Source organism: Ciconia boyciana, chromosome 19, assembly GCF_034638445.1.
Source record: "Ciconia boyciana chromosome 19, ASM3463844v1, whole genome shotgun sequence".
Lineage (NCBI taxonomy): Eukaryota > Metazoa > Chordata > Aves > Ciconiiformes > Ciconiidae > Ciconia > Ciconia boyciana.
The window spans coordinates 4717977-4729071 of record NC_132952.1 but is presented as its reverse complement, the minus strand read 5'-3'; the positions used below and the strand labels follow the sequence as shown (position 1 = coordinate 4729071).

General features: G+C 44.9%; 1 protein-coding gene across 3 annotated transcripts in view; it reads left to right on the top strand.

Annotated features, from left to right (window-relative positions):
• The first annotated feature begins 10 nt into the window (after window positions 1-10).
• TMEM201 (transmembrane protein 201) overlaps window positions 11-11095 on the top strand; it is a 35212-nt gene continuing 24127 nt past the window's right edge. The window contains exons 1-2 of one of the 3 annotated variants that reach the window (XM_072884329.1): window positions 11-113; window positions 3916-4056. Coding sequence is in view for 1 of the 3 variants with exons in the window: in XM_072884328.1 (XP_072740429.1) it covers window positions 5030-5133 (104 nt within the window). In the remaining 2 variants the exon portion in view is untranslated. Of the gene's footprint in view, window positions 114-3915; window positions 4057-4841; window positions 5134-11095 lie in introns of those variants that run through there. The other 2 variants (XR_012045864.1, XM_072884328.1) reach the window with 2 other exon arrangements.

The following is an 11095-nucleotide window of genomic DNA, read 5'->3' as shown; positions in this document are numbered from 1 at the left end:
CGTTGAACAAATAGTCCTTTAAGAGACTGATGCAGGTGGCAGTGCTGGTGGAAAAACTACAAGTCTGTGACCACCTGCTGGATATTTCCTTTTGGATTCATGCTTTCTGAAAGGTCTCAAGTCATTAACGTTAATAGTTAATTATAACTTTTTTTAACTTAATGATAATTAAACTGCTACTAAATTAAATTACACTATTTAATTTAAGTATATGTTTGTCCTTTTCCTTAAGCACAGCCATATGTGGTCAAGGAATGTACCTCATACTATCAAGTGATCTCTTGGACTGATGTTCATTAAAACTGTATTAAAACAGGAGAACTACTGGTTTGGAAATGTGAAACTCTGTCGTGTTACCACTGGAGTCATGTCACTTTTTAGCACTGTAATAGCCTAATGCCCAAATAACTTTGAGAGTTCTTCTGGTTTATTCAAGGTGCATCATTCATTGTTGTGTGAACATCCTGGAGTGTTCAAGTAGGACAATCTTGTAGTACGTTTCTCTGTTTTGATGGTATGAAGTACGCACACCAGAATCTCTTAGAAAAGCCACTTACACTGGCAATAGTGTTGGAATATGATTGTGGGAGGCTTTTAGTAAAAATTGAATTACAGTACTGTGTGCACCTATGTATTTGGGATACGTGCTTATGCTAGTGTGTGTAAACAGGTGTCTCATGACTTGGCTTTTAGACCTTGCTTTTGTGAAGGACTGAGAGCATAAGGACAGTCAGTGATTGTGGCCTGGCTGCCCTGCAGAAATTCCATGAGAGGCAGTAACTTGGTCATGTATCCTGACCTCAGCCTTTTATGGGGCTTTTTTGTGTTACGTTTTCCTTATACGTCAATGCTAGGGGTCTGGAGAGTGGAAGAGAGGATAAGATAGGTCCCAAACACTGTAGACTATAAATGCTGTTCTGGATTCTGCTTTACAATATGATACTCGGGAATATGTCCCTCTTGATTTGATGCCCTTGTAGAGCAGTGCTTCTGATGGGAATGAGATACTATGTTATCTCATGGACATGTCACTGGAGTTAACACCAAAAAAATCCACAGCCTATGTAAATAGCTTCTTTATGTCATTACTTGATTTCTTACCCAAGGAAATAAGGTTTTGCCAGCTTAGTGCAGCCTGTTGAACAGTTCTCACGTTTCATATAGATACAATATCTGCCTTCCCCTTCAAAGACACAGTATCAAAGGGGTATTCTTCAACAGTAGTCATGATTCAGTTCTTGCCTTTCAGTTATAAATCAAATATCCTGCATACTTGAGATTAGTCCTTTCATAAATGTTAGAATATGCTTTTAATTTTAGTAGTCTCTTTCCCACTTGTATTGCAGCAGTACCTTGCGATTAAAGTATTGTATATGAATACTTACTGATAGTGCAGGATAAAATATTGTAGAACTCAAACGGGGAGATTTGTGTTTTGCTTTGGCCATACTATGCTCTCCTATTCATTAGTGTCATTTGCTTTGGCAGCTGAGACAAACACTACAGCATTTGAGCCCAGCTTCAGTCTTCCCTGCTGTTGAACTGAACAATGAGCTTCTCATGATATGAGCAGGTGTTGAGTTCTTGAGCATAAACAAGTGTTTATGGACATCTTTGACTTCAAGGACCGTATACAGCAGAGGTGGTGTTTGGACTTGGAAGGATCATGCAAAGCATTAAGAAACAGCCTAGTAGTGAGTAGGGCTGTCTTTCATAAGATAAAGTTTTCAGGCTAGTATTTTGTTGCAGAAGTATAATGGGTTGATAACTGGATTCAAACCTTCACATTTGTTCTCATTAGAACCTAGCTGATGACTGGTACTTGAGGTCATATTTGACATCAGTGTGATGGAGGAGCGTAGTGCAAAGAGGGTAGAATGTGTGTATACCTCATTATGAGGCAAAACTGCAAAAATAACTGATTTCTATTATGTCTTACTGAAAAGAGCATATCACATTACCCCTAAGCTAAAATAGGAAACAGTTGAGTAACTAAAAACTGGCATGGTTTTTTTTTATGGAGACGATGAGCAGCAAAAGCTTTAGTCTCTTTATAGGAGTCAAAACTGCCATACAGTGCTGTTTCTATTTTTGAAAACTAGGACACTTGTGCTGCTACTTTGAAACATTTTTTGAGGTTTGCTTTCTTAAATTAGTATTCCTCTGTACTTACAGTACACTAGCTCGCTTCTAAAATGTTAGTCAAATGTGTAGGCTGCTGATAGCTTTTGAGAATGAGGGGAGGGAACTCAAACCCTTTTGAGGAGTTTGGGACTTGGTAGGAGAGAAAGCAAGAGAAAGCGAACAAATTTTTGTTCTGCCTAAATCTGATGGACAATCAGGAATTCTGCTGGATGTTTGGTTTTGTTCTTTAAGCTTTGCTACCAGCCCTGGCAGAATTAGTCTTAATTTGACAGGGGGTTAATAAGCTATATTGGGAGCTAGTAGAATTTCTGAATTAGTATAATTTACTCCTTTTTCCTTCCTCTACTAGAATTTTTAAAGTCACTAACTCTTGATTCCTTAACCTTGTAAAGAGTTAACATTTTTAGGTGATGCTCTGTGAGCAATCCCATTGATGTCACTGAGTATGGAATAAGCCTATTACCAGAGGGAAGAATTTGAAGTAGTTTTTTCCCAAAGGGATATCTGAATTTAAAAATAAGCAACCTTTCTCTGGTCGTGAAAAAAAATCACTGTTCATTCCACTTCTTCAACTTCCACAGAAAGTCAATTTCTTGGAAGGTAGGTAAATTTGTTATTGGTTAGAATTTCCTGGGCAGTTTCCCTCCAGGTTTAGGTTTCATTACTAGACCCTTTGCAGCTTAATTATCAGTAAAGGGATGAAACTATGTTCTTACCTGAGGTGACCACAAAGTTTCCATTAACTTTACCAGCACTGAGTCCGTTACTGTTCATAAATTAACAGTTAAACTGAAATTACAAACACTGTTGCTACAATACTATGGGCTACTTGTGTTGGTTGATTTAGCTTTGGAAGCATTTATTGGGCATTTGAAGATGTAAGGACTGGAGAAGATTAATGTTTACACCGTAAGACTTACTGCCTCCCTTTAGGTATCCATAGTTGCCTTGATAGCCCTCAAAATTATCTGCAGGTACTGATGGTTGTGATACATGCTTGTATTGTGATTGTGCCCCTCAGCATGATTTATTATTGTTTTGCACAAGTTCCTCATTAGCTCCTTTAAGGAGGAAGCTTTTGGTAAACAATGCATCTATGGTTGGACTGATACTGCAGATACAGCTGATAGGGAGGGAGGGACTTCTGTAGAAAAAATTAGACAAGTTCTCGAGCACAGAAGTCCTAGAGAACTTGCAGAAGGGCTTGATGTGCCAAATGACTGGGTTGTTCTTCCTCCTTTCCCTGTCATTTGGTCTCATAATCCCTAAATAATTGAGCTAAACAATGGAAGAGAGATGGAAAAATTATGTCCCCCTCGCATTTATCAAGAGGAAATAGTCACTGTTATTCCATATAATTAATTTCCATGGTTAAATCCGTGGAGATAGAAATGGAGCAGTTAAGATCCCAACCACAGTTAAGACAAGCTTAAAAGTACAGCTTACTTCCTGTACAAATACTTGTCTATGAAGAGCTTTTCCATTTGTGGCTTTTTAAAAACATGATGTTGACACAACTTGGTTCTCCTGAATTGTAAGCAGTTCTGTCTATTGTGCTGAGACGCTTTTTTGGTTTTAACCAGGAAAACAGCTACGTAATTTGAGGCAGGGTCAGTCTCATATTTTGGAGAGGTCTTGCCTCTTACCTTCATGTAAAAGCAGGGCATGACTGTCAAACGACGAACTGCTTCCAGTTCTGTAAGAACAGTGAATCCCACCCACGCGTGCTGAGCGGGGCAGAGCGTAAATGGGTGTTACTTTGCTTTCTAGGGGAGAGCTTCTGAACAAGTCTGACCTGGGAACTACTCCCATCAGAGACCTCTGAGGGCTTTCTGCAAAACTGTGTTGTTTATCGATCTCTCCAGAGAGAGGGAAAGTCTAGAGCAGCAATCTTCAACTTCTGGCTCACAGGTAACAAACTGCCCGCAAAGCCCTGTACTTTAATTCCTGCTCTGCTTGCTGTACTATCCCTTGGCTAAAGGGAGATGTTATTTGCAGCACATGGTTTACTGGATAAAGTTGATCAGGGACCACAAAAGGGCGACGACCTGTGCTCTAAAGTCGGGGGGGGGGGGGGTACAGCAGCATAACTGGAGGGATCTTCCATTTTCCCCAGACAACTAGGTAGTTTGCTAGGAAAGTACATCCTGATAGAGAACCTCTTCTCTTGGAACTGTCTCTTCTTCCTCTGCCCCCGTTCCGTTTCTGCAATTCTCTGACCAGCTATCCTTTCTCCTCAGAAATGTATGGTACATTTAGTTGCCCATTCTCTGCCTTGTTGTAGACCCTGTTGTTTCCAGTTTCGCTTGTGCAAGCGGCCCTTGGGGGAAAATCCTCTTGGGTGCAGGTGTAGTTTTTCAAAGCCTTTCCCCAGGCTTGGGCCTGTAGCAGTGCAAGTCCCCGGCTGCTGCAGCCGCCCTTCACCGCGGCCTCTCGGTCTCTCGCTCCGGCAGGGCCGGCACCTGAAAGGGCCGGAGCCGCTTGTGTCATACAGAAGGTCCCGCGTCTAAATTTAGGAAAAGAAAGGAGAAAAAAGGCAAAAAAAGAAAAAAAAAAAAAAAAGAGCTGGGTGTACTCGGCGCCGGGCCAGGCACGACGGGCCGCCCTCCCCTCCCCGCTCCCCGGAAGGGCAGGGAGCCCGGCGGGCCGCCCCCGCCCCCGCGGCCACGATCTCGGCCTTTGCGGCGCTGACTCACGGCGCCGCCGCACGACTCCGGCCTTTCACGCCGCGCTCCCCGCGCCGTGACTCACGGCGCCCGCCCCCGCCGCGGCGGAGGGGCGGAGCGGCGGCGGCGGTGGAGGGGAGGGGGGCGGCGGCCGCGGCGCGTACAAAGCGCCGCCGCCGAGGTCAGAGCGACGGCGGCGGCCCGTGCGGGGGAGCGGCATGGAGGGAGCCGGGGCGCTGCTGGCCCGCTGCCCCGCCGGCGGGCTGGGCGTCACCGTCTGCGCCGCCGCCGCCGGGCTGCTGCTCTACCGCATGGCGCGGAGGTAGGGGCCGGGCGGGGTGGCGGCGGCGGCGGCGGCGGACAATGGCCGGCCGGATGCGGGCCGCGGCGGCGGGAAGGCTCCGCGCGGGGCTGGCCGTCCCGCCCGCCGCCGCGGGCGGAGGCAGCGGGAACGGCCTCGGCGGGGTGTGGAGAGGCCAGGAGGGGCTGCGGGTAAGGCTGGGGCTGCCGGCGTGGGGCTCGGTTTGGTTTTGTCCCTGCGGCGGTATCGATGAGGCGTGCGTCGAGGAGAGGGGGTCCCCGAACTGGCAGCGGCAACGCAAGCGTGTAGGTAGATGGCTGGGTGCGTTCTCCCGTATCCCCTGGAATTGCTGCGTCTCTTTGTGTGCCTGCGCTGAGCACGAAGGGCTTGTCTGCTGGGGGAGCGGCGCTGGGGAGATCCACAACGTTTCCCTTCCTCCAGTCTGTAGTCCAGAGGCCGGCGTTACTACTAACGGTGTTACCGAGATTGCCGAAGGCTCGGGTTTTCCCCCTTTTTCTTTCTGACGTCTTTGAGAAAGAGAATGGTTTTTGCTTCTTGTGTTGGTTGATTTGGAGGTGAAAGCGTGATTGCAGGGGAACAGTGGGAGGGTGCCGTAGAAATAACAGCGCTGTGCATGCGGTGCTAAAACTTGGGAAGATTGCATAGAAGACAAAGTTATTAGTGACCAAAATTCTTTGGTCGTTTGTTTCTTAATTGCACGGGACGTTTCTGACCTTAGAACAAATTTAAACAGATCAGTTGACAACAAGGTTTGAAAAGCATCAGGAGAGAAGCCAGGATACAGATTTCATAAGAGGAGTAAAGCTTAATTTGACAGATTTTAATCTAGCATATCTCGAAATGAATGTAGGAGTACATGGAATACGAGGCACTTGGGGCTGTATAACAGAACAGACTCGAGCAGCCTGCTCATCTGTTGCGTGCTTCTGTTGGAGTAAAAGGTGGTCCCAAGGACTCGTCGTGTTAAGGTTCACTTCAAGTTTGCGCTTTGAAAAAGAAGTGTATTTCTGCATCCACAACAAAATACTGAAGGTTTGCTTTTGCTGTTTATACCACAGACCGTTTATATGGTTATATATCAGCCCACATGCAAGACTTGGCATTTCTATGGCATATTTAGGGCAGCTAAGAAATACTAGTGGCCTAAAGCAATGCCCAGTGAAGCAGGCAGCATTTCTTTCACCCAGGTGAGGCTAACATCTCTTTTGAGGGAAGAGATTGGATTTGTTCTGCTTAAGTTCATCAAAAGGTCTCTGGAATGGAAAGCATTTCTTCCCAAGCCCTTGAAAACTGCTGGTGAGCTGTAAATATTTTCAGGAGGTGACCTTGATAATTCTTCATGGCTACATATTTATGTTTCTCAATACTATTCTGATATTACCTAATTTCTTACTTTGCCTTAGTTAAATGAATCGTCCGAAGTCATTAAGGAGGACAGCTTTGTAAGGGACTGATCGAAACGCAGTCACGATGCTGCTTTTGGTGTTCATGTTATGATACAAGCCCTGCTTTGCTTCTTTTTCAGCATGAGTGCACTTACATATCTAGCAAGATGCCTTTACCACCCTCTGTAGAAAGGGAAATAAAATATATCAGAACAACCTAGTGGAAAGTAGTTCTGGAATAACTGTCAACATGTGGAGTTACACTACTGTAACTGTGCCAGCATCTAAGACTGTGCTGCTTGTATCAGGGAGAAAAAGGATTTGATGTCCAGATATGCACAGGGAACTCCTTAAACCTTGTAAGTTTGGGCCAGATAGGAAAACTCTGATACGTTTTGTGGTCTTCAGGATCATAGCTTGGCTACTTGTTTGTTACATATTGTTGGAAGTCTGGTTGTGAGTTCAGATTAGCAGCTGTAGCTACGTTCCCTTCATCTTCGGTGCCCCTCCTGATTGTTAGCTACTGACTTGTTGTCAGGACCAATATAGAGTACCCCATGAGGATCTCTTTCTTGGGACTCTTTGGGTCACTGATGGCAGAGGCTGCTCCTTCTACAGTAAAGTCAAGATAAGCCACCACTCACTCTAAAAGAGGCCGGTAGGAACTCGAGAACTGCCGTGCAGCTAGTTGATTTAGTTGAGAAGCCTGTCACAGATACTGAGATGGCAGAGAGGCACCTTTTCTGGAGGATCCTGTCCTGATGGCCGGTATTCTCCAGAGCATTAGAAGTTGCTACCTCCTTGAAGCTGCCGTTTCATGGAAGACAGCCTTTGAGGGGGACGGCACAGGAGGTGGTTACGACTGTGGGTCTGTGTCCCTGCCTAGGTCCACTGGGCACCTTTGTCCGCATTAAGAGGACACCAAGTCTGGCTCTTGGGAAAGGATAGGCTGCCTTATAACCTATGGCACTCTACTAGAAAACCGGTCTTGTGGCTAAATCTTCAACCCTGTCTACAACTGTCAGTTCTGAGCAAATGCATCTATCATATTGCTTGCCTGCTGGAATCTAGATGGCTGTGATGTGTTTTTCTCACATTGGAAAAGGGGGTTCAGCATCGGGTCTGCACTGGCAGACCCCTTTATTGACAGGTGATGGACATGGGCGCAGTTTGGAATTATGGGGGCACAGTGAGCTGCCACCCAGGAGCTTCCCTAACTGTGAGCCAAACACGGTATCGGGTCCAACGAGCTCCTGTTAATTCAGTCATGCTGACCATACTGTGCCATGGGCTTGCCCCATACTTTGGAGCTTTGGCAGTTTGCTTATGTCAAACTGCCATCAGACGTTGTTCTGATCAAAACTGATCTGTGCAAAAGAGCTCCTCTTCCTAGTGTGTTTTTTCTTCAGATTTGCTGGCATAGCCATTTGTATAATTGCTTTGTAATCCAGTTGTGCCAGAATGAAGAGTGTTGCTTTAAATACTTTTAATGGAGAATTGTTTTTTCTTTTAATCCTTGGCAGAGGATGAGGGTAACCCAGCAAAGAACTGCACATCCACCTGTGGCCTCTTTTAAAAATATGGAAAACCAAACATCTTCATCTTCTGACCTAGCAGAAAAGGAGGGGGCGGACTAGATGTAAATAAAAATATTTAGAAATTCAGTTTATTATTATCAGGTAACTGATTTGATCAGAACTTATCAGGGAGACTGTTGTTCTGTCAGTCCTTTAAAAGTGTGGACTTAAGTGTGACCTTGAATTTATGTGTAAGTGGGGAATAATGGAGAGCGTTGGGAGATGGAAGGAACATAAGTTCCTTCTTATGTGACATGAGAGACACAAACTAGTTGCTAAACAGTGTTTGTCAATGGGTATACCTGCAGTCTGATTTTGGCAAGCACTATGTACAGGATAGAAAGCTTGTTAGCAAAATAACAGAGTCTGATAGCCTCTCACAAAGGACCATTTTGTCATATTGTCTGAGCAGTATCAGACATTTAGGTGTTGATCTCATAACTGAGTTTACTCCAGGTATGTCCCCCCAGTGTTGTCTTAAGCAAAGATCTTTTACCTGCAAAACAATTTGTCCAAACTTGGGAATTTTTTCTAGCTTGTTTGGGTGTGCAGGCTACATATTGAGTTAGCACAGCAAGTCAGCTGTTAACGGAATCTCTCTATGCAGTAATTCAATCACTTCTTGCTGCTCAGGTTTTATTTTGCAGGGTGGTTCTTTGTCCAGTGAAGCTAATTCAAGTTAATACAGTGTTAGATTATAAACTCCTTAGAGACGATTTGCCTAGTGTTTTGCAAGGGATTGAGCACATGGTAAATGCTTATATGAGTTTTGCGTTGTCTTGTCTTCTCATAACAGAATGTCTGGCTTCAGAAGCAATATTATGTTCAGCTGCTGCCTGAATTCAGTCAAGGTATATATAGTTCCAAAGTAATTAAATCTGTATTTGAGAGTCTTTCCAAATGCAGTACTTGATTTTTGTTTTTAAAGTCCTGCCCAATTACTAGAAAATTAGCACCCTACCTACATGTTCTTGCCTCAAATGACCTTTTCCCCCCACCCCCCTTCTTTTTCATCCAGCAGGTTGGGAACTTCTGATTTTTTGCACTTATTTCTATGGCAACAGATTATAGATTCACAAAAGGAAGGATTATTGCTTTTTATCCTAAATAATCCAGGACTTAGCAATTTATTTTGCATACATTGTGAGAAGGAGGGGCTGCTATTTAACCCTTGGTAGCACTTCCTCAGCCTCAAGAGTGAGAATTTGGAAGAGATGGGAAGGTCTCAAGTATGCTAAGGATTTGGTGTCTCATATTAGCAAGTTCTCAAATAGGGTTTGGCATTGGTTCTTTTTTTGCTTTATAGCATGCATGCTTTACTAATTTTTTGGCCTGTGCTTTCCACTTCTGCGTTATCCTTGAAATTAGTGCTTCTACCTACTCTGTCATGTCATGGAAGTTAGAGACTGGTGGTGGGTAGAGGCTGAAGTGTGGCGTGTCTTATTTCCGTGGGTGTCAGAGGATGGTGCCACAGCAGCGTGAAGGTGGGACTGTAGCACCCTCTACAGTACCTGGGACCTGTGCAATAACCGACATCAGCAGATGGAGTTTAGGCTGTGCTTGCTACCAAAGTCTATGCTCAAGGTGCAGTAGGATTTGCATTTTGGTGGTTAACATGCTGAAACCTATGCATTATATTTTCATAAGTTTTTATGAACCTATGATAGTGAGGTGAAACTAGCACCAACAGGTATTGCTGTCCATCCTTCACGTGGCTGTTTTGACGTGTGGTTTGCTTGGCTTTTGGGTAGTGGTAGCTCATGGATAACTTGGTCTAGCAACCTAGATTTCTGTCTGGTTTAAACTTTTTTTTTTTTGCCCATCGGTTTCAGTGGCGGTATTTTTAACTCGGATCACTTACAGTTTTGAGCCCCCTTGGCAATGAACAAAGTTGAGCAGTGAATATTCATTTTAAGAGCGGTGTGGGTGTATGCATCTATTTTGAGATGAGAATCTGTCACCCTAGTAGCTCCAGCCATTTTCTTCCAGCATCTGGCAGGGAATCCTCTGTGCACTCTGGCTTTTTAGGCTTCTTTCTGGTGCTTCATTTCAAGCTTATCCTCGTCTTTAGTACTTAAAACAGGAGGCCCAAGCATCACTTGAGGGTTTGATATTTTGTGAACCAAGTTTCAAGACATGGTCTACGGAAATGGGAGTAGGGAAGAATCTTAATTGTAGTCATCCAGCTACAAAGGTGCTGGCTGAGAGAGAAGCCAGCTTAACTAAGGGGAGGACCACCTGCCTGTTTGGTTGCAGGGCGCCAGACAACATTTCTGCAGCATTGGGAAGATGTTTTGCTATTGTGTATATATATATAGTAGCAGCAGCGAACATTTCCTAGAGCAGGAAGAAGAGAAGTTGCTCTCAACTGGTGAGCACTTTGGCTACTGTTATGTGCTTTCCAGGCCCTCAGTGAGCCTCTGGGCTCAGTTGCTTTCACTGCTGCTTTAGAAGCTGTCCAGCCGGAGGCACGCTGATTACTTGGTGAAGTTAGGCAGCAAACAGGGCTGGTGGCAGCTGGGTCCGTCTGTCTGCGTAGCGGCCATAGCGAGTCCCTGCCTGGGCTTTGCCTCAACAGCTGCCTTCCCTTGGAGGTGTCACTGGGACGGGTTCTGGTAAACCCAGCCAGCTGGGCTGTGTTGCCCTTACCTGCCAGAAAGCTTCCTCTTGGGTATTGCACTGAGTTTCAAGACAAACGCAGACCGTCTTTAGCAGGCAGGCTCAAGGGCCAGGCCTCTTTGCTCAAACGTCTGTCACAACCTGTTGCAACTGGGGCCATGTCACAGCTGTTTCTCTTGTAGTGACTGTCGTTTTAACAGGATTGTTTTAAAAAACAAGGGGCTCATGGATCCAGGTCATTAGTCTTTGTCTCTTCAGTTCCAGTGCATAAAAACTGGGGAAGACATGCTGATTCCTCAGTTCCTTATGTATCTAAAGCTGTGAAGAAACAGCTATTTACAGTGTCTGAACCTTGGGATAATTTGATATGCCCTTGTCCTT